Source organism: Pan troglodytes, chromosome 13, assembly GCF_028858775.2.
Source record: "Pan troglodytes isolate AG18354 chromosome 13, NHGRI_mPanTro3-v2.0_pri, whole genome shotgun sequence".
Classification (NCBI taxonomy): Eukaryota; Metazoa; Chordata; class Mammalia; order Primates; family Hominidae; genus Pan; species Pan troglodytes.
Window position 1 is genome coordinate 70774557 of NC_072411.2, and position 24447 is coordinate 70799003.

Sequence of the window (24447 nt, forward strand, 5' to 3'; positions counted from 1 at the left end):
AGGAGGGTCTGTTTCTTGGGAACAGCAGCATACTCCTTAGCATAACTCTTGGACCCACCAGCCAGTTGGTGTGTTCAAGGTGCGTGGGCCTGGATTTCTTTGAGGGTCAAAGGACATAATGCAAGTGAGTATATATACTTCACATAATTAAATAATACATAATATTCAGTTTTCAGAAATTTTTTCAGATCACAGATGAACCTATTAGTTAATACATTGCTTTAGGAAAACTGTTGCTTCCTGGATGTGGTAGAGAAGTCTCACAACCAGGCCTGCAGTGCAGATGAGGTAAGGCCTACCTGAAGCTCTGATACCAAGAGTACACACACAATGCCTAAGGTGATGTTGACTCCCTTCAAGCTAAATAAGATGGGTGGAATTTGATCCCTGAAGAGTTAAATACTGGGATTCTCCCAGAGCCAAGACCCTACCAGAACCTTCTCGAGAGATTTTTAGGCAGCAGAGGGAAGCATTCTTCCTGTCTTGCCAGCCTGAACATGATCGCTTCTAAACCTCCCTTTTAGCTCTTATTTGCTAAAAATTGTTTCAAGACTATACATTCTCTGTTTGTTTTTTTGAGACAGGCCTTTGCTCTGTTGCCCAGATGGAAGTGCAGTGTATGCTTATAGCTCACTGCAGCCTTGAACTCCTGTGCTCAGGTGATTCTCCTGCGCTCAAGTGATCTTCCTGCCGCAGCCTCCTCAGTAGCTGGGACTACAGGCATGTGCTGTCACACCCGGCTAATTTTTACTTTTGTAGAGACAAGGTCCCACTATGCTGCCCAGGGTGTTCTTGAACTCCTAGGCTCACGCGATCCCACCTCAGCCTCTCAAAGCTCTGGGATTACAGGCGTGAGCCACCATGCCCAGCCCACATTCTCTGTTTTAATGTAAATTTTAAAAGAAGGAGAGAGGGATTCCTAAAGATAATATGTTTTGGTTAGAAACAACAAAACCTCTGTCTTGTGACCTTGGATAATTAAATACTGTTTTAGGATCTTGGTCTCCTGACCAAAAAGTTGGTATTGTATCTGATCTGCTAACTTTACAGTTAATAATGAGACTGAATCTAATAAACATGAAGTCTTTGAACATCTTCCAAACAGAAGGAAATATTACTATGGCTCTAGCTCTCTTAAATGCTTCAATGGACTAGTTAGGAACATATTTTACTCATGCTTTCTAGTCATCTCTAGGGATCCTCATTTTAAATCTCCATGTGTGTGACTCTCAGCATGGAGGCATAAAGATGGATACTGTGTGCCTCATTTCCTTCTCTAGGGAATGTGCAAAACCACATCACTCCTGTGGGCTGTGATCAGTGCAATAACCATGCCCCCACCCCACTGCAGGCCCCTCTGGCTTAAGAACCTATCCCACCCATAGGTTGCTATTTAAATTGTTAAAATGAGAAAATACAAATTGTCCCAGCCTCAGCAACTACCCAAATAGGAAGCCAAAATGGAAGCTATTCCCAAGAAGCAGGTAACTATAGCAGCCTCTCTGTGTTTCTGCTGTAAATAGCCATCCTGTAAACAGGCTCCTTCTGCCAGGCAGCTAGCAATTCCCTCTCTACTTGTCAGTGGAGTCCCTCAGAGATGAGTTCAGTGAGTTATCAGAATGACCAAGATTTTCTACTTTAACTGAGTTAATTGATTAGACCCAGAAACTTTGAAGCTAAAACAATCTCACAACCAGAGCCTCAAATTGGTATGTATTTGGTCTCTGTTTTTCTCACCTCTGCAAAACATACCATTGAAATCTCTAAGAGAAGGGGAAAAGGAGAAAAAGGTAAGGAAGCCCATGGTAATCTGACAGCATTCCCCACTTGGGCCCAGGAGCACTTGGCCTGCCATTGGCCTTGCTAGGAGTGATCCTACAATGGAAATGAGCAAACCTAGCCCTTCAGGGAGGAGCACACAAATGTAGGGAGGTTTCAGAGCTATTTCTGCCATCCTGCCTCTATGAGGATGGGAGGCTGGTTTTATACTCTTTTAGAAAACTGGAAAAGTAAGTCCCTGGAATCTCAGTCTTTCTTAGGTTTCTACCTGCCTAGCAGGAGTCAGCCTTATCTATCCTTTTCTTAAAGTAAGGGATATTTAGAGATACACATCTGCCTCAGTCCTTTCAAAGAGAAAAGCAAAGAAAAGGGCACAGGGCTGGCACTCCCATTTCCCAGTTGAATTTAAAAAGATCTTTGGTTTTGTGTCTTGAATATTTTGTGTACATGACAAAGTAGTAATGAAAGGAATTATATAATTTTCAGTAATGGAGACAATTCTGTTGGGATTTAAGGGTCAAGTGGGGTGGGCCAAAGTGGGGAAACCACATAAATAAAACCAAATGGGTTATTTAAGCAGGCAGGGCCTGGCATATGGCTACCAGAAACCAGCTTATGAGCCCAAGGGATAACACATTGCAGGGAATTACAGGCCAAAGGGAAAGATCTGCAGAAATGCTGAACAGAGATATTGATGTGTGTCCTCCATCATAATGTGGGGACGGATCGGCTCTGAGCATAAGCCTGGGTGAAGAACGGAGAAAGGGATGGGAGAGCCTGACGGCCGAGACCAGCAGACAGGTAGCTTCAAGTCTCAGTGTCCCCCACCAACGCGATCTGACTTGGGGAATGTTATTTACATCCCTGTGCTTCCATGTCCTCATATGAAAAATAGGGATAATAACAGGACACACTGTGGAAAAAAAAGAAATAGAAGTTATCCCATAGGCCTTATTTCATGAGAATTAAATGAGTTAACATATAAAGCCTAAGCCCAGTTCCTAACACATAGTTAATGTTCAATAAGTATTAACTAGTATTAATGTTGCTATATGAGGATCTTATAGAGATGTTGAATGGGCAAAATGAAGCAATATATGTAACATATTTGGCACAGTGCTTAACACATAGTAATTACTCAAGGAAGAGACGTTATAGAGAACCAAGCAAAAGTCTCTCTTATGTACACATAGGCAACAAAGAGCTAACTAGAGGGCTGAAAACAAGCATGTTGGAATCAGGATACATCCCGAAGGACACAGCCTTGCCTGGAAGGACTCAGGTTGGGAGGTCAGGAGCGTAGGTAAGTAGACCAGGCAGTGGCAGAATTAAGAATGCAGGCAGACATACAGCAAATAGGGCAGCAACTACTTTTGGAGGGAAAAAAAAAAAAAAACAACATCTGCCCCAGCCAGGAAGTCACCAATTACAAACTTCCTGTGATAAGAGACCAGTTCCTAAGTCTGGCCTGGCTATGACCTAAAAGTAAAAATAAATTCACTGGCCCCATGTCCTGTTGGCTAAGGATACAGATAGAACTATAACGTGCACTGCTAAATGAAAGAGAGATTATTTGTCCATGTTCAAGTTCAGATTCCTGTCCAGGGATAAAGAAATGACTTCTGGCCAGGCATGGTGGCTCATGCCTGTAATCCCAACACTTTAGGAGGCCAAGGTGGGAGAATCACTTGAGCTCAGGAGTGCAAGACCAGCCTGGGCAACTTAGTGAGACCCTGTCTCTACAAAAAAATTAAGAAAATAGTAACTTCCATGTTTGCTACAGATTAATAGATTAGTGACTAATAATTAGGCACCCATGCCGCAAGCTACCCAGAAGCTGCCCTCCCAAAACTGGGAACTTGATATCAACACCAGTATTGTGGAGAATGTAAGCTACAGCCGGGGTGCAGTCTTGTTAAAAGGAAGGAAATTGCAAACATCGTTCTCAGCCTTGTAATAGCCTTGATGTTGACCGAGATGTTATTTAAGCCTGGAGCTTTTATTACCTTAGGAAAACCAGCACAACGAGGGTTGCTTGTAATCATGACTTAATTACCCAACTTTCAGGTTTTAAATGCCCATGTTTTTTGTTTGGAGTGAATTTTAAATGCATTTCTATCAGCATCTACTTTAAAATGGACAAAACGTGCTAGCAGATTAGTCATCTTAGGTAGAATCTACTTTCATTTATGTTTTGTGTAGGTCAAATGAACATATATGCCAGAGAAACGCACATCATGAAATACACTGAGGTCTGTCTGGGAAAGCAAAGTCAAGACCATTCAAAAGCTCTGAAGTAAACCACACCCTAATTTTGACCACAAAGTTCATTTTACTTTTCAAGGTATCGTCACTGACATTCTGTAGCACTCCTTAAAGTGAAGCCCTGACTCTGTTCCTTAGAGAAGAAATCTTGGCTCTGGATATTTGACTTGGGTCTAATTATTATTGTGGGTTTTTTTAGAGATCATTCCAAAAACATACAACCCAAGGCTCAGATAGAACTCTTTGGTTAACGTAGGGGGAGGAGCGGCGGAGGCAAATTTGCGGTTACTTGACATGGCCAAGGGCCATGGTATCATCAAAAACATGCACCTGTAACCCATTCATATGGTAAGATCACCTGGGCCATTGTTATTGTCTTATTACCATTATGTGCTGCTGCCTGTATGTCACTGGAGTATTTAAGATGTACAGGTCTGAAAGAATGTTCATCTAATTTTACATATTACGGAGAATGGATTTAAACTCTTACTTGGAAGTCGCATGAGAATGGGGAAATTAAGCATTGGAGGTAGGTTTTTTGGAGTAAGATGCCAGTGAAGGTCTTTTTACACTGCGCTCTGTGACATTATGAGACCGCAGTCCTCAGGTTGCAGGGGAAAGCATAATGCTTTAAGTCACAGTGATGCTTAGAATGCGAATCGGTACGGCCTTAAGTATCTTCTTTAAGACTCCCTTGTGTTTGCCTCACAAAAAAAAAGATTGTGAACTGTTCTGCATGAATGTATGCATCCCACACACACATATCCCTTATGTCTATGATGATCAAAGTTAAGATGAAGAACCCATAAAAGATAAGAATGAGCTGAAGTAACTACAGGGCATGGCCAAATTAAATCTTAGATTCATTAAAATCACCCACCAAGGCTAAGATATTGGGGTGGTCACAGGTGTATCAGGGCATCAGCAGTGAAATGCATGGAGCACAGCTTTGCCCTGTAGGTGCATTTCTGTCAAATGCAGGATGAAAAAAGGTCAGACTGATGCCTCTTCATTCATTTGATGGGATGCCCATTCATTTGATGGGATTTTTAGAATGAGGGGTATAACCTGGAGATCAAGTGTTTTCTGTACTGGGACTCACCCTTGGCAAAAGGTTTGGGCAGAACAAACCCGCGTGAGTATGTACTGTTCATGCATGATATGCCATCTAGTGGTTAAGTGAGCCTAACATGAATGAAAAGAAAAATGGTCTCAGGTCCCTTCTGCCTCTGTACTCTCCATTAGGCAACAGTAGAGGTTCAATGCTATTATTTGGAAAGAAAAGAATTTATTTTCTTAGAAGCCATAGGTTGAATACAAATTCATCTGTGACCACCCCAATTGCTTAGCCTTGGTGGGTGATTTTAATGAATCATAAGATTTAATTTGGCCATGCCCTGTACTTACTTTAGCTCATTCTTACCTTTTATGGGTTCTTTATCTTAACTTTGATTATCATAGAACTATTATACAGTTCTTTATTATGTGTGTGGGGATAAACACATTTATGCAGAACAGTTTACAACTGTTTTTGTGAAGCAAAAACAAAGTAGTCTTAAATAAGATACTTAAGGCCATACCCCTTTGCATCTAAGCATCTAAGGAGAACCCTGATATTATAGTAATTATTAAAGCCAAAAGCTGTACGTTGTGTGTTTTTTTTGTACATATTTGTTTTGTTTGGCCCACAGGGTACTGTCTTCCATTTTATTTTATTGGCGTATAATTCCTATATACAATATAGTGCAAAAAATCTTTAGTATATGGCTCGATAAATTTGTATGTATGTATAACCCACGTGATCATCACCCAGATCAAGATACAGAAGTGTCCAGCCTCCCTCAGATCCCCCCAACCCCAGTCAGTCCTCCCTCAAAGACAACCACTGTATTAGTCAGGATTCCCTAGAGAGACAGAACTAATAGGAGGTATATATAGGAGTTTATTAAGTATTAACTTACACGATCACAAGGTCCCACAGTAGGCTGGCTGCAAGCTTGAGGAGCAAGGAGAGCCAGTCCGAGTCTCAGAACTGAAGAACTCGGAGTCTGATGTTTGAGGGCAAGAAGCATCCAGCATGGGAGAAAGATGTGGGCTGGGAGACTAGGCCAGTCTCGCCTTTCCCATGTTTCTGCCTGCTTTATATTCGCTGGCAGCTGATTAGATTGTGCCCACCAGATTAAGGGTGGGTCGGCCTTCCTCAGCCCGCTGTCAAATGTTAATCTCCTTTGGCAATACCCTCACAGACCCAGGATAAATACTTTGCATCCTTCAATCCAATCAAGTTGACACTCAGTATTAACTATCACAACCACTGTCCTGAACTCTGTCACCATAGGTTCATGATGGCATCATTAAAGTACATACTCCTAAAGTACCTCCCAGAAATAAGATTCTATAGTCACCATTTTAATAGTTTGTCCAAAAAAAGAACAGTTTCCTCAACTGTAACATTCTTGGGCCAAACAAAGGCTCTTTCCTGGGTTTACTGTTTATTAGAGTCCAGGTGTCATATGTTCTCTCTGTTCCCTAGTGTAAATTCCTACTATATTGTTTTTCTTACCATGCTTCTCACTGAGAGATATATCCGTTTGGTGCACTGATTGTATTTTCTCAAGTGTCTCTACAGGAAGCCAAGTCGATTTTCAAAGAAATCCCATTACTTTTGAGCAGCATCTCAAAAGTAATCAGAGGTGCCACTGATTGTCATGGCAAAGCCTATAAATCCTGATGCAGTGTTTCAGAAATTAATGTGAATGCCATGTCGCCAACGACTGTTCTGACATCCTGTTCAAATTAAGCCAAGCGGTAGCATCAGTCCTAGCATCACAATGGCGAGAAAGCTTCTCAGTCTATAATCCAGCAAAGGTTAACTTATAATGAATGGCATAATGCAGTCATTGTAGCTATTTACACAGAACCTCTTTCTGTTCAAAGGGAACTAAAGTTTCTCTGAATATCAATATGTGTAGTATGTCAAGAAGCAGAGCTAGTTTTGAAATAAAATTATTTTTATTATTCCAGAGCTTTCTTCTTCATATTTATTGGATTGTTGGATTAGCAAACACGTGATCAATCAACAAACGTGTCTAGCCAGCATGTTACTTCCAGGTGTCTTGCAGGGTGCTGGAGATAGAAAAGTGTAAGGTGTGTGAGTCCTCCCACACCACCACAGAGTTGAGCCTTGTGGTCCCCCTGGCCTGCAGACTGATGTTTAAAGAGATAACTGCTTCTTCGGATAATAAACAAGGCAGGAATATAGGCATTATCCTTATTTAGTCATTTTTACAAATTACTTGTATTTATTAATAAATATTTATTAATAATTTCTGGAAAACCAAGTACCACATGTTCTCACTCATAAGTGGGAGTTGAACAATGAGAACACAGGGACACAGGGAGGGGAACATCACACACTGGGACCTGTCGGGGTCAGGGGCAAAGGAAGGAGAGCATTAGGACAAATACCTAGTACATGTGGGGCTTAACACCCAGATGACGGGTGAATGAGTGCAGCAAACCACCATGGCACATGTATACCTGTGTTACAAACCTGCACATTCTGCATATGTATCCCAGAACTTAAATTATAGTAAATAAATTTTTAAAATGCAAAAAAAAATAATTTCTGGAATAAGAATGAAAACTAATTTTTTCATTTTTAATGTTTCCTGTTATGGGACATTTTGGTTGTTTGCTGTTTTTAAAATACTTATAGATATTTTATGTCTATGTATTTGAAATTAAGTCTCTGACTCCCTGCCATGCTCAATGGCTGGAGCTTCCAGAATAGTGTTAAATAATAATGGTTATACTGGCTTTCCGTGGTTTTCCTGATTTTAAAGGAAGTAACTCTGGTGTTTATTAATATGCTGATTTGAAAGGGTTACAAAAATCATACTAAGTCCTTTGTATTCTAATTGTTAAACATCAACAATGAGGAATTAAACATTACCAAATGTCTTTGATGCTGTTGAAATCATTCCATTTATACCAATTTGGCCTATGTATATAATATATTAATAGATTTCCTAATATTTTCCCCCTTCCCCAGAGTGAATACAACTATTTCATGAGGTATTATTCTTTTAATGACTTGTAAAATTCAAATCATTAAACTCTATCCTATTGTTTTTAGAATTTTAACATATGTGTATTATGTATTACTCTTTAAAGACAACTACTATGGCAGGGTTGAAGACAAACTGTTAGTCTCATTCTAGTCTATAAATAGGAGTTGCAGAAATCGGGGGTGGGGAAGAACCTATTTGTCTATTTTATTTTTCATTGTCCTTTTTCCTTTATTTTTTTGAGACAAGGTCTCACTCTGTCGCCCAGGCTGGAGTGCAGTGGCACAATCATAGCTTCACTGTAACCTGCAACTCCTGCTCAAGTGATCCTCCTGCCTCAGCCTTTTGAGCAGCTGGAACTGCAGGCATGTGCCACCATACATGGTTAATTTTTATTTTATTTATATGGAGATAGGGTCTCACTCTGTTGCCTGGGCTGGTTTCAAACTCCTGGGCTCAAGCAATCCTCCTACCTCAGCCCCCCCAAAGTGCTGGGATTACAGGAGTGAGGCACAGTGCCTAGCCTCTCCTTTTTTCTTTTTTCTTTATCTCTTATTCCAGCTGCAATAATTGTTTTTTTCTCTCTCTCTCTCTTTTTTTTTTTTTTTTTGAGACGGAATCTCACTGTATCACCCCAGCTGGAGTGTAGTGGTACGATCTTGGCTCACTGCATCCTCTGCCTACTGGGTTCAAGCAATTCTCCTGCTGTAGCCTCCTGAGTAGCTGGGACTACAGGCACACACCAGCACATTCGGCTGATTTTTTATTTTTATTTTTTTTATATTTTTAGTAGAGACAGGGTTTCAGCATCTTGGCCAGGCTGATCTTGAACTCCTGACCTCAGGTGATCCACCCATCTCAGCCTCCCAAAGTGCTGGGATTACAGGCGTGAGCCATCGTGCCTGGCCTGTTTTTTTCTTTTCTAATTCACAAAGTACTTTTCTAACCTCTCTTAAAGCTCTCATCACAATTTATTTTATTTAAATTATCTATTTGTTTTATGTTTTTATATGAGTGGTCTGTGTCTTAAATTCGAGAGTTTTCTCTCCCTTCCCTTTAGCCAGTAAGTGTTATCCACCTAGCCTCTCCTGTAGAATCAGATTGTCCCAGCAAAGTGCAGCAGTGGCAGGCGGTAGAAATGCACTTAGGTGAGTTTTCTTGTGTGTCTCCAAACCATCCCTGGGGTAAGCTGAGGAGGAGAGCAGAGAGTAAGAATGATTCCAAAATTATGCAGGTGCTGTGCTTCTCTGTGGCAGCAGTATGAGTCCAGATGACATGAGTCAATTTCCAAGTGCTTAGGAGCAGACACAGGCAGGGACCAGAGCAAAGCACTAAAACCAGCCTTTTATGTAACTGCTCCAGGTGGCTGTTCCATTCTAGTTCTGATGGTAGATTACAGAGAGAACCAGTTACCTCAAATAATTTTTCCTAATTAAAATACATACTCTTACATACTCTTAAAACTAAATACATTCATTGTTCTCTATTTTTTTTATTTTTTATTTTTGAGATGGAGTCTTGCTCTGTTGCCCAGGCTGGAGTGCAGTGGCATGATCTCTGCTCACTGCAAGCCCCACCTCCCAGGTTCACACCATTCTCCTGCCTCAGCCTCCCTAGTAGCTGGGACTACAGGTGCCCGCCACCACACCCGGCTAATTTTTTGTATTTTTAGTAGAGACGGGGTTGCACCATGTTAGCCAGGATGGTCTCAATCTCCTGACCTCGTGATCCGCCCACCTCGACCTCCCAAAGTGCTGGGATTACAGGCGTGAACCACGGCACCCGGACTGCATTCATTGTTCTCTAATCATTTTTGTTAAAAATCCTTCCAATACTCATTTCAAGCCATCATCAAAATGATGTATTTCAATTGTCAGTGCTTTTCCAGGGGAAGCCTTACAAAATTAAGGACCCTCTAATGACTCTCCTACTAGATATAAGCCTAGGTCTCACTCATATTCTCACTTCCACTGTGTTTTTCCCTGTGCTAGGCATATGGCTTGTACTTAAGTAATGTTTGGGAGTTAATCTCTTTTTTTGCAGTGTATTGGCATTGAATGGCATTCTTCACACTTATTTAAAGCCCAAAAGCAACTTCAAAGATCATACGGGCCTTTTTACAAGTAGATACGGATCACAACCAAAAAAATTAATGAAAATTAATGAAAGAAATGATGGCAAAAGTGAAGGGGGAAACATATGATCCAACAATTCCACTTCTGGGTATATGCCCGAAAGATACATACTCAGAGCAATATTTGTGGACCCGTGTTTATAGTAGCATTATTTGCAATGGCCAAAAGGTAGAAGCAACCCAAGTTCCCTTTCAGTGGATGAATGGATAAAATATGACTTATACGTATTATAATTCAGCCTTAAAAAGGAAGGAAATTCTGACACATGCCACAACATGGATGAACCTTGAAGATGAAACAAGCCTGTCACAAAAGGACAAATACTATATGAATCTACTTTTATGCGGTGCCTAAAGTAGTCAAATTCACAGAGACAGGAAGGAGAATGGTGGTTGATGCAGGCTGGAAGAATGGGTGCCGAATCTTGGTTTTGAAAGATGAAAAGTGTGCTGAGCATGTATGGCAATCAATGATGGTTACACAACAATGTGAATGTACTTAAAGCCAGTGAACCGTACACTTAAAAAAGTCAAGATGGTAAATTTTATGTTATATTTATTTTATCATTTTTAAAGAAGTGAATAGGGAAAAATATATTAATTAACCTAAAACCAAATGAAAGTCACACCATCAGGGTAATTCTTCAGGAAATGACATTTCTAAGTACCTGGCAAGCTTTCACACCATCCTGCCAGAGAGGGGGTAGTTGGGAGATATTGTTGACCTTGTGCTTTAATGCAGTGACTAGAGTTCCTTGGAAAGCAAAGGAAAATGCCACATTCACTAATCACCTCCTTCTTTTCCTTAGGGTGTTAAATACCACATTATTTGAAAGCTGGGAGATCGTTGGACCTTACCCTTCCTGGTGGGTTTTTAACCTACTGCTATTGCTAGTACAAGGGTTGAACTGCTTCTGGTCTTACTTGATTGTGAAAATAGCTTGCAAAGCTGTTTCAAGAGGCAAGGTAAGCTACAACTCACTTTTTCCAATATGTCTTAAAAAATTTTGTTTTTGTAATTTCTCTGGATCAACTATTTACTATTCCATATTTCATCAAAATTGGTAGTATTTCTTCAGAATTGAGCAAAAATTGAGTCATTTCCTTTTCTAGTTCATTTTTTAAGTCTTCAGTGTTCCTTTGCTGGCGATGGCACCCAATGATATGCATTTGTAATTTTAGACTTAATAATATATTATTTGTTGTGTTCGCTCTCCCTCTTCCTGTCAACCTTGGACCTCCTCTGATTATATTTATATTGAACAGAAATTTAATCACTTCTTTTCTTTTATGAGAAGGGTCGCTTGGTGCAGTATGCCGGTTTAAACAAACCTTTCTTTCAAACTGAAAAACAAATCTGTCCATGACTTCCAACAAGATTTAGTTAAATCTTTTTGGTTAAAAGTGGACTTGAGGTTGATTCGAATAAAGCTTCCTAAGCCTCAGCCCCCACCCTGTGTGTAGAGCAGAGACTTTTCCAGATCATTCTCTGTGACATTTTCTTACTTGTTTGTTCTCTTCCTTCTGCTACCCTGGAAGGCTGGGAAGTGGAACCCTTTACATGTAAGTTTCTCCTCCTCTCTCTCTATCCCTGTCCTGAGTGCCTCTTGCCTGTTGGAGGGGCACTCAGATGCTTTTGTTTCCACGCATATTGTTCTGTCTAACCTATTGGCACTGTCTAGAGGCTTCATGTGAGCTGTAGCTCTGTGAGCTGCAAGAGACACTAGAGACAGCTCTGTTAGGGCCCTTTGGTGTGAGCTTGTATTCTGCTAAATGTTGCATGATCCAACAGAGAAGAAGAATTTCTTTCACTGGTGTTTAATGTGTTGGCTAAAAGACAGAAATAGACCAAAGTAAAGTAGGAGAAACAGAACTAGTTGGAGGGGGAGAGGATCAACACATTGCAGAATGGAGGCCTGAGCATCAGCTGTGGGCCTGACCTGCCTGGGGTCATATGGCAGCACCTGACCACTCTGACTCATCAAGGTCAACAGAGCTGGCCTGTTCTGCAGGGGAAGTCGGGGCATCTAGTCATGTACTATGAAGCCACTTCTCAGCACCAGCTCTAGTAGGAATCCTAATTATTTTGATCAATTAATTGTTCAGAAGCTAAAGTTCATTTTTCTCTGTGACCTCTCACTCTTTGTAATGAACATGTATTTCTATTTTAAAATCTCCTTGTCCTCATTTGGATACAAATTTAATCAACATGCACAAAACTGTCAATATGATAACAATAACTAAATATGCAAGAATGCTGCTTAGATTACTTGTGTCCTTAATTGCATTGCTATTTCTACCAGACTTGTTGCCTGCTCTTCAACTTATTCCTTCTACTTTATGAAGAGAGATGATGATTAATTTTATTCTAGATCTCAGGCTTCAGAATATCTTAGCTGCCCTTGCGGCTCTCACCTGGGATAGTAAGATTCATCTTGACCATGAGTTATTTTCCTCTGGGCTATTTTGAGATATTCTAAATTGTCCTTTCTTTGAAGGTAACGTAAGTATAGATTTTTCTAAGTGCAATTTAAAAAATCTGACTGAGCATGCAAATGTAAATTAATCACTTTGTAAAACTGGAGTTTTCTATTTATGACTAATGGACTTATCAACATAGTGGAACTTTACTATAATGCTGGCTTTGTGACTCACAATGTTTAAGTTCAATTATCTTTAGCCATTTTGGAGTCTTAGTATTTAAATCTTTTTGGAGATGGCCTGTGTGAGTTCAGTCCCATCTCAAAGGGTATTGGAGTGAGGTTCACTTTTATGATATTTACTTCATCACCACTGGTTGGCATAAAGCAGTAGTTCTCAGCTTTCACGTTCTCCTGACCCCACCCACCTGAGAGAGAGGACGTTCTCCCACAGGAACTGTAGTTTCTCAAGTTGGGAGGGGTGGAGGGAGTCCAGGATTCTCATGTTAGAGTGTAGTGGTAGCATAGACAGGATGTGACGTGGGAAAGCGCCAGTTAATTCTGCCATACCTCCCAGGAGACTTTGCCACCTCCCCAGCCCACCCCCTAGAGAATCACAGGAGGACCAGATTGGGAAAATTCCTATGAAGGGAGGCCACCAGGTCTCTTTTGTCACACCACTGAAAAATATAAGTAAGCAGTGATGAGTTACTCAAGAATCTTAAGGCCTTCTGGGTAAAAATGCTTACCATAATTTAGACTTACAGAATAGGAGGTTCAAACTATTTTTATCTTAAAAGCAGTATTTTCTTAATTTCCCGCAAAAACTACTTCCTTGCTAAATAGTAGGATTTTTCTCATCGTTTATGGTAATGTATAGATTTACATCTTCTCACCTTATTTTGACCTCCATGTGACTTAGTGAGATTGAATGGAGGATTGAGGAGACTTGGCAGGATGGGAGCCAGTTTTTTTTGTTTTGTTTTGTTTTGTTTTGTTTTTTTAAGACAGTTTCACTCATTGCTCAGGCTGGAGTGCAATGGCGCGATCTCGGCTCACCGCAACCTCCACTTCCTGGGCTCAAGCAATTCTCCTGCCTCAGCCTCCAGAGTAGCTGAGATTACAGACATGCGCCACCACACCCGGCTAATTTTTTTTTTTTTTTTTAAGTTGAGACTGGGCTCCTCCATGTTGGTCAGTCTGGCCTTGAACTCCTGACCTCAGGTGATCCACCCACCTCAGGCTCCCAAAGTGCTAGGATTATAGGCATGAGCCACCTCGCCTGGCTGGGAGCCAGTTCTTGATGATCTGGTCAGTGGATTTTCCTCAGGAAATATTTCAAGCTTCACCCCGCCCAGCAGGTTCTTAAGATGCCTCCTGGCCAGGCACGGTGTCTCACACCTGTAATCCCAACACTTTGGGAGGTCAAGGCAGGTGGATCACCTGAGGTCAGGAGTTCCAGACCAGCCTGGCCAACATAGTGAAACCCTGTCTCTACTAAAAATACAAAAATTAGCTGGGCATGGTGGCTCATGCCTGTAATCCTAGCTACTCGGGAGGCTAAGGCAGGAGAATTGCCTGAACCCAGGAGGCGGAGGCTGCAGTGAGTTGGATCGCACCAGTGCACTCCAGCCTGGGCAACAGAGCAAGACTCTGACTCAAAAAAAAAAAAAAAAAGAAAGAAAAGAAAAAAAAAATGCCTCCTGCTGTCATTTGTTGTGTGACATATAGAACAAAATTCCTAATTAATTATAGCATACAAAAAATAGAAATGTAATCATAAAACAATGCATGAAAAAGCCAAATAGAAAATTTTTTTTTCAGTGTTCTGAGTTAGTGACTATCTCCATTGCTATGGTTAATTGAGAGCTGATTTTAAATTATTCTCAAGGAGAATGTGATCATCAATGAGTAAATTGATCCATTTGTACCAAATTCCTATGACGCCATTCCAGTGACACAGTATGCTACTTTTTGATTAAAAGTGGGATTCATGGTCTAGTATGTTCTCAATATGGAAAGATACCTTAAAGAAGTCAAGAAGTCTAGCCCTCCATGATACTTACATTCCTTCATAAATGACTTTGTCGCCTACATTTTATCTCTCCAATGAAGGGGAACTTATTGCTATGGCAGTGTTCTCATCCTCTTCAGTTTTTTAACATTGGGATCTGTTTCCCCTTGTGTATGACTGCATGTGCTTCTAGCATGCCATACCTTGATGATTTCTTAGGTGCTGGTTATACTCACCTGCTTCTACTCCACAGGTGTCCAAGGATGATCGAAGTGATATTGAGTCTAGCTCAGATGAGGAGGACTCAGAACCTCCGGGGAAGAATCCCCACACTGCGACAACCACCAATGGGACCAGTGGTACCAACGGGTATCTCCTGACTGGCTCCTGCTCCATGGATGATTAATTACTCAAAACTACAAGTCCCAAGCAAAGTGAACTATTTGTTCCTGGAAGTATTTAATAAGTTGCAAATGCAGTTCCTTTCATAATATCTCAGCACCAGAAACAAAAATTAAGATTATCAAAGCATTTTGAATAGTGCACTGCCATGTGTCCTGTCTGTGAATGAAGAAGAATTACCATTCTCTCTTTGTAGGCATGCTGTATGTAATTGACACAAGGGAACAGTATTTGCATTTGTACTGTCTTAGAGTATTATTTATTTTTTTGTATTTGTAAATCTGTGGACAAAAGAGGGTTTCCTCACTCCTTTTACTCACTGGGCTCATGACAGTGAAGGAGATGCTCCATCTGCTTCTCCCCCTTTCTCTTGCTGTAGTCCAATGTGCTATGAGCATCAGCTTACTTTGTCACTTAGAGCAAGCAAAACCCAGTGCAAGATTCTCGTTCAGCTCTAAATAGGTTTGCTTTCTTTTAGTTACAGTGCCCATTTTGAAATTGCCTATACAGTCTTAGTGACCATTTAAACCGGACGAACTAGGTGTTTAATTTTCACTCTTCATGTTCAATTAGCAGTTCAAATTAAAGAAGATGGTTATTGGAGAACTTTTTTGAATGGTTTTGTATTAAATTGCTTTGAAATAGATTTCATTTCTTGTGCACACAGCCAAGATTTCTTCAATGGGTGTGAGCTAGTTGAGGGTTAACCTTGTAGGTTGCAGAGTGTATTTGTTTGTTTGTTTGTTTTTCTCTGTGATGAGGTCAGTGCTCTGATTTTGAAGGAGGATATTCACTGAAGCTCATAGTTATAAACAAGGAAATCACTGTTAAGAATGGGAATTTGTCCTGTGTTCTGGGAATAACATAAAGAGAGCAACTGATTTCAGCCAGGTTTTGCCACTACCCTATAATTAGTGCAGTCTTATGTTATAAAAGAAAGAAGTTAACTATATTTGGGGACAAAAAAATCTTTCAAGAGTTGATAAAGATTACCTGTGCAGTGCAGAGCACTTTAATGCAACCAGCTTTCAAGAAAAAGCCCTATCTAGTACTTGATGTTGATGTTTTTATTTTGCTGAGCAAAATAAAGCCAATGGGAGAAAGACTATTTTACCCTTTGCTTTTCTCCTTAAACGTAATCCAGATGACTTTCCTGTTACTAAACACTGAGCAGCATTACACTACAATGCTTCTTTGGTTTCCAGGAATTTTTTTCAAATGGGGCTGTTTCTGGAAAAATGAAAAATTCTATTGGACAATGGCAATATCAACAATGAGGAAAATTACTGAAGAATAAGTTTCCATATGTCTCCTACACAGCAGTGTTATTTATGTACAGATAAGAAAACCATATGTCGGCCAAAGATTTTATCTCTTCTTCTAACTTTTAGTAAGAGGAAAAAGGGACTATAAAACCCTTCATAAATCAAGAAGGCCGTCACTTAGAACGAACCCCAAACAAAAATGCCATAATATAAATGTGTGAATCAGGGCTGTGAAGACAACAGCAGAAATGCTAACAAGTGTGCAGAAACACCAGAGAGTGCGTATCCTGCTCAGAACCATTCACATTTAATTCAATTCTTTGAAAAAAATTAAAGCTTTTTGCCCACAATTTGCGATCTGTGAGTTAATAGTTAAAAGAATGCTCCCAACCAAAAAATTCTTACTGTAATATTATATCTTTCCCTACTTATTTACAAAATAATGTGTTTCTGTTATGGTCCTTAGTAATAACTGAAGAGGCTTAGAAATACATCTGCTTGTTTATTGAGAAAACGATGCAAATAATTCTGCCTTTAGAGCTTTGTTATTTTATTTCACAAAACAGGCATATGTCTGGGAGTGTAATTTGTGGATGGTTGAGTTTGTAAGAACAATCATAAAAGGACTTGTTAGTCTTCAGAACATCTGCTAAAATGCAAGTATATGTATAAGGTAATAGCATATTACAGCTGAAAATTTTGAGAAGGTAAAAGTTTCTTAATTAAAATATGAACATATTTAGCTTGCTTTAGTGTCTGGGGCAAGTCCTCTCAATGGCTAAAATTAACTTTAGAGATCCATGTGTTCAGGTTTAGATCATATGACACTTGAGCACAGAAGAATAATTTCAAGGAGGTCAGCTTGTAAATTAAAGGTTTAGAAGAATTGCATAAAACGTAGTAAATGGGGTCTGTCATTAGCAAAGGCAAATCTAAGCAATCATTTTTCCCCCCAGAAGTTACTTAGAAGGAGAACTGGGAACACTTGGGGTCTCTCTAACTGATGGCATTCACTTCACACAGTCCTCTGTGTTATCCAGAGATTTTTATTTCATTTTACATTTTAGGGCACAGTTCTTTGGGGCTAATTAAAATGGGGTTTGCAGGCTTTTTATGGTGAAGAATAATATATCTCTGTCTATAGCTTTCCCGTGGTAGCCTGATAAGGCTGAGAGAGAAAAATATGTGCAGTATCCCATCCTCCCCCTGTACCAGGCCATAGCTTTGAAGTGTATTTTGTAAATTCAACTATAGGTTAGTCAGAGTGCTGTTTTTCGTTAATTAACTTAGCCTGTGTTGATATCGCCTCCTTCCTGGTCACATTCAAACCTTCCCAGAGTACAAAGGGGTATGTAGAAAGGATTCCAGAAGAAGTAATACTTTATTCTCTAATGTTAATAGCTTTTCTGGATCTCTTAGTAGGGGGAAAGTAGAAAATCGAGTAGAATTTGGCCTCAGGTCAATAAATGATATAAAAACGTGTGTTCTATTTATGTATATATATGTATGTTTCTCCAAAAAGTGATAAAACCAAAATATCACTGACTCATCCCTACCCATATTCTTTTCATAAAACCCACTCACCAGGTACAACAGAAACTTCCCTCCTTGTTTGTCAGCCTCCTGTTCATGTTCCCCACACACCTGAAGGTGGTAGAATCTTTTCAGCCTCTTAGCCAGTGAGCTAAATATGGCTAAGCACAGGTCATAAGAGCACCTAAGGCCAGCAAATAAGCCAACTACAGTTCACCTTTCCAAATTTGGTCCTATGGATGTTGAGCATAGGGAAGCAACTCTCAGTATTTTGGATTATTCAAGTATATGTGGTAAAAATGCAAATGATTGCTGCTTTACCCCAGGGTTTATTAGCATCCTACTTCTGCTGGGCTGCATCATTATATAATGCCACAGGCATCTAGTCAAGGTAAACAAGCCAGAAAGGTTAGGCAAGAAGTGAGATAAAATCAGATCACCTTTGATCAAAATGGTTGGTGAACCTCCACATGTCCAGTTCTGTTGCCAAACTTTCCATTCAGAGTATTTGGTGGAGTTTGAATTTGAGCAAACTAAATGCCTTCATCTTAGGTAGAAAGGGCCTGAATCTTCCATTTTCTATTCAAACCTCATTGTTATTTGGTCTAAGTAAAAAGTCAGATTTCATTTCCGTTTACCTGAGTTCGCTTTAAAGAGCTTTTCAAAGAGAGCTTTATAGACACCCACAATTGTCCCCAATCTCTTCATGATGTTGCATTAATAGTTGTTTTTGTCCCTTTCTTGGAAATGTTAATGCCAAAGTTGCCTGAACATTGGGCGGTTTTCTTAATTTGAAGTATAAAAATTATAAAGAGTAATTCCAAAGGTATTAAAAGATTGTTTATCAGTATGTGTGGTGATGTCATTATCTCCAGAGAGGCTTCAAGAAATCCTTTGGAAATAAAAAGTTAAATGTTTACATTTCATGTGGTATTTCAGGTCTTCAGGTTCTGATTAGCTTACTTTTTTCCATTGTCTTTGGCTGATTTCTGCTTTGTAGATAAATAATAATAGCCCTGAGATGTTTCTAACATTTAAATAAGAAAAAAATCAAATCGAAGTCAGCCTGCTGGAAAAGTGATCACATGGCAGTTGCAGTAACTTGTATGGAAAGAGAAAATGCAATGAGCCCAGTTACTGCACTTGCCACTACCATGCTGTCCATGGAAGGAATAATTAGCAGTTCAGTTGTCACAAGCCGCCCTTGAAGAAAACGCAGCAAAATATTTTAAAATGAAGATATTGCAGTCCCCAGAGCCAGTGAAGGTTTCTTTTGGTAAAATGAAATTGTGCCATTCTCAAAGTACCCCGTAGTGATGAGCACTGACTGGTTCACTGGCCACATTTTAGTTCTTCATAATAGGCCACAAAAGGGCTCTGTGGTTTGCCTCTGTGTGCACTGGCCCCTCCCCACCCCTAGGGGGCACTCAGTAGCTGCTGAGAAGGCCTGTCCACGAGGCTGTTGGAACCCCTCCAATAAATACTTAGAGGTAGTGTATCTGATGCTTGTTTTCATGGAGAAAATTGGAGAACATAAAGCATCATGAATATTTTTAATAGGATCCGCAGACACCCAAAGGAGAAGCTTGGTCTTTTCCAGGTGTTTCCAACTTGAGTTCAACCCAAAGCCTTTGAAAGGAATGCATTACCACATGGCCACATGCTAAGACCCCATGGGGTCTAACACGGGGCCTAAGAAAGTCTCTGCAGCCAGATAGTACATGGTGTCTCCACAAAACTAGGCATTCTGGAGATGGCCCAGAAAGGGATGTGAGGGGACCGTTAAGATCTGTCTTGCTTATCTCATGCACTCACATTCCTTTCAGCCTCCTGGAGTTCCTGATAAAAGGAAGCCAGGGTGTTGACATTTTTTAGCTATTGATTTCCCAATAGCTTGTGGATCAGTTGTACACCCACACTTCCTTCTCTGCCTAATTCCGTTTTTCTGAAAAAAAAAAAAAAAAAAGTAGTATGCCCATATATGTGTGTTTTTCTTAACACAGGTCCATGAAAGTTTGGCTTCCTAGTTTGATGTCTGTTGCATGGCCTGGAAACCAGGGAGCAGCAACTATTGAGATGGTTTCTGTGTTCAGTGAAAAATTCTATTTCATTGAGACAATTTTTTCTTTATCCACAGTAATTTTTTGAAACTGTCATCATGAAACTACCCTTAAGAAAATAAGATTACCTGCAAAAAAAAAGAAATGAGTTATGGAATAGGAACAGTTATGTGATGATTCTGAAACTTTAACTTAGAGCTTCATTACTTTAAGAATGGAAAACAACCTCTGAGTTTGATTTCCCAAAGTTTCATAAAGCCCCTAAGCTCATGATATTCATCAACTCTTTGCCCACATAGTCATTTACCTCCACAGCCGTTTGTTGTCATAGAAGGGGTGGTGGTGTTTGGATTTGATTTTTTTCAACTTGCAGTGAGAAATAGGATAGGTGACAAAACCTTACTTGTTTTCTTAAGACAATTCAGTGCTTGAGCATCTCTGTCAGAAATGGAATGAAATACTGTTAGCCAATTAGAATTATTTTATGTATTGTTATTGTGTTTTGCTGATTTTTATATGAAAATATAATTATTCATTCTTGATCTCTGGAAGCAATCATTATTATGAGGATCATTTTACTTTGGAAACACTTTCATAATAAAGATAAGTATTAAGAGTGCAGTGTAAGTGCCCTTTACTGTAAATGCTAACCAGCTCGTGTGGGTAAAACATCACATCTCACCTGATGAGGTTAATAAAGGCTCACATCATCCCAGTAGATTGTTACAAGCCTCGTCAACTCCCAGTATCACTGTGATCATTGAGAAAGTAATGTTACATTAACTTGGATAGACTGTAGTATCTCTTTGAAAATTAAGATTAAAACCTCAATGCTAAATTTTATGTAGCACTTTATTCTGGAAAAAAATGGTTTATAGAGATCATCTGAAATATATCAGGTTATGCTTATTTTTAAAAAAATTTTAAAAGAGGCACCTAGTATAAACACCCAAAGCACAACACAAAACTTCCCTTCTCTGTGTATGCACCCCTCATCGGAGTTTGGCCCACATCATCTTCTCTTGGTTTGTACCTCACTTTGTTAGAACTTCTCTCCATCTTTCTCTGTCTTTCCTGTGAAATACCGTCTCTCAATCTGCTCTTTTGCTCTAAGCTTAGGTCATCTAGTACTCAAAAGCCATAAAAATAGCACTGAAATTCAACCAGACACCCCACCACTATCACAAGTATTATAAAAAATAAAGCAGATACCCTATTAAAATCTTATAAACATTATAACCACCCCAACAATAGAATAACTCATGCTGATTTCAAGCATGAGTTATTCTAATAAGTTAAACCACCAACATTCCTCTGAGACACAAAAATACAGACTATGAAAAAATATACTTTTTTGGAATCCATGAATTCTTCAGTTCTATAAACATAGCATAATCTAATGCTATAAGCATCTGTCTTAGTCTGCTTTCTGCTGCTGTAACAGAATACCACACACTGGGTAATTTATAAAGAACGGAAGTTTATTGGGCTCATGGTTCTGGAGGCTGGGAAGTCCAAGAGCATGGTGTTGGAAACTGGTGAAGGTCATCACATGGCAGAAGGTGCCACATGGGAGAGCAAGCATGCTAGACAGAGGAAACTGGGCCAAACTCATCCTTTCATCACTCCTGAAATAAAAGCATTAATTCATGCATAAGGACAAGGTCCTACCTTAAAACTTGAGTTTTGGAGAGGACGTTCAAACTATAGCAGTATCTCTCCTAAGTAGCCAAAGTGCAACTCCCTTTTCTCTAGGCCCCATTGCTTACTACTGGGGCTGCCATATCCAACCTAAGCATCTGTTATTCCTGCCTCCCAATTCTGTTTCCACCAGCCGTGCACTTGCTTCAGTGGGAACAGTGGCAACAATGCTAACAACATTGAGAGATGATAGGACAACAAAGGGGGAGAGCTGTGTACCAAGAACTACTGGGATGCTGGGTGGTCCCTCAGAACCAATTAGCACAGTAACTGGATCCTGGGACCCACACCCTTAATTATTCTCAAAGTGCTGGAGCACGAAGAAACAAAAGTTATATTATTCCTAAACATTAAATTTCTAAATTTTTTAATTAAAAAAAAAATTAAGGACAGGGTTTCTCTCAGTTGCCCAGGCTGGAGTGCAGTGTTGCGATCATAGCTTGCTACAGCCACAAACTCCTGGGCACAAGCAATCCCCCCCACCTCAGCCTCCCAAGTCGCTGGGACTACAGGCACACGCCACCAAACCCAGTTAATTTTTTAAATTTTTCATAGTGGTGAAGTCTTGCTATGTTGCCCAGGCTGATCTCAAACTCCTGACCTCAAGCAATCCTCTCACCTTGGCCTTGATGTGCTGGGATTACAGGCATGAGCTACTGCACCCAGCCTGAAATTTAAAAATTATATAAAGCCTGCCTTAGCCAAGGTCCAGGTGGGAAACAGTCACTGTCAGATGGTTAAGTTGAAGAAACTTTAATAAAAGGATGACTTTACAGAGGCATGGACTGGATTACATCAAACAAGGGAGAGTGAGGCACCCAGAGGCTAACAAGTATGGGAAGCCTTTACCACCCCTGGGTTGTAACCAGAGGCCAGTGAGAGGGGCTAGTATGGAAGAGAGGCCACTCTTTGGGGGCTACAAACCTGGATGGAAAGAAAATACCCCAATGTCTCTCTCTTCCTGCCTTGTTATACCACGCATTGGCTGGACTCAGCAGAAAGCTGACAGTGCAGAGCCTGGGGGACGTAGGCTACAGGGTTCAGCCTCCCATGGTGCACAGCAGACAATAGATGCGGGAGAGCAAACCAAATAAGCAGCATAAAACCAGTATTCCTAGAGCCTCCCATAGAGTCTGGCATGTAATAGGACACAAGAAATGTTTGTCGAAGAAACAAATGAACCCAGTTACGAGAGAACTAGTAAGATGGGAGCTGTTAGCAATTAACATTCCATCTATTAGGAAACAAGCAGGAGACAGTACTTTGTCTCCAACTCTTTCTGAACTCAGGATTTCCCTGTGTGGGTTCTGCTTCTCTCACTGGTGCCTCAGGCACAGAAGCTGAGGGGCTTTATGGCAGGCTTGGATAAGGGGATTTGACACCAGCATCCCAAGTCCAGGCATCACGGGAGGGAGATGCAGGACTGAGACTAGAGAAGTGGCTAGAAACAAGCTAAGAGGAACTGAAGAGAGAGGACATGAAGAACTAGAGAATGAATGAAACAGTTGTGAAACAAGGCAAGAAGGTCTATGCTCCAGCATTCATGACTAAGTTTTGAAGCATATCTTCAGGTAAGAAGTTTATTTTTTTTTTTAACTTACTGAATAATAGAAAATATCTGCAGAGCGAAAAATAAACAGCAAAGGCTCAGTTTCCTGGCTGTGTAATTCAATCACTCAAAAATACTTATAGAGAGCCCACTAGGTGCCAGGAATTATTGTAGACACTAAGGACAGAATGATAAATAAGACAGATAAGTTCCTACTTCTATGGAACTTACAATAAAGGGAAGCAAAAAACAAATAAACAAGGAGCTGCACATCATATATCATCAGGGAAATGCAAATTAAAACATCAATGGGATACCACTACAAATGTCACAGAGTGGCCAAATTCCAGAACACTAACAACACCAAATGTTGACAAGCATGTAGGGGAACTCTGTTGATTGCTGGTGGAAATGCAAATGGTTCACACACTTTGGAAGACAGTTTGGCAGTTTCTTGAAAAATTAAACATACTCTTCCCATGTGATCCAGCAATCATACTCCTTGGAGTTTACCTGAAGGAGTTGAAAATTTATGTCTGCACAAAAACCCATACATGGATGAAATTTATACATACATAGCAGCTTTATTCATAGTTGCCAAAACATGGAAGCAACCAAGATGTCCTTCGGTAGGTGAATGGATAAGCAAACTGTGGTACATCCAGATAATGGGATATTATTCAGTGCCAAAAAGAAATGAGCTATCAAGCCACAGAAAATATATGGGGAAACTTAAATACATGTTACTTAGTGAAACAGCCAATCTGAAAAGGTTATGTACTATATGATTCCAACTATATGACATTCTGGAAAAGACAAAACTGTGGAGACAGTGAAAAGATCAGTGGTGGCCAAGGGTTGCAGGCGAGAGAGGGATGAATAAACAGAATAGATATTTAGGGCCAGGAAACTACTATAAATGATACTTTCATAGTGGATACATGTCATTATACATTTGTCCAAACCCATAAAATGTACACCACCAAGAGTGAACCCTCATGTAAACTGTGGACTCTGGATGATAATTATGTGTCAATGGAGGATCATCAATTATAACAAATGTACCGCTAGTGGGTGATGTTGATAATGGGGGAGGCTATGCAAGTGTGGGGGCACGAGGGTTATGGGAAATTTCTATACCTTCCTCTCAATTTTGCAGTGAACCTAAAACTGCTCTAAAATAATAAAGTCTATTTTAAAAAATAAACAAGGAATATTAGCTTGCTAGGGCTGCCATTACAAAATACCACAGACT

The 24447-nt window shown here is 40.1% G+C and overlaps 1 protein-coding gene across 2 annotated transcripts in view; it reads left to right on the plus strand.

Moving 5' to 3' along the window:
* The window catches only part of CERS6 (ceramide synthase 6), a 324715-nt gene extending 304157 nt beyond the window's left edge, over positions 1 to 20558 (plus strand). The window contains exons 9-11 of one of the 2 annotated variants that reach the window (XM_001154789.7): positions 11058 to 11214; positions 11788 to 11811; positions 14936 to 20558. In XM_001154789.7, the coding sequence (XP_001154789.1) occupies positions 11058 to 11214; positions 11788 to 11811; positions 14936 to 15088 (334 nt within the window). In that variant the 3' untranslated portion in view covers positions 15089 to 20558. The remainder of the gene's footprint in view (positions 1 to 11057; positions 11215 to 11787; positions 11812 to 14935) is intronic. The other variant, XM_016949972.4, reaches the window with a different exon arrangement.
* Positions 20559 to 24447: the final 3889 nt, after the last annotated feature.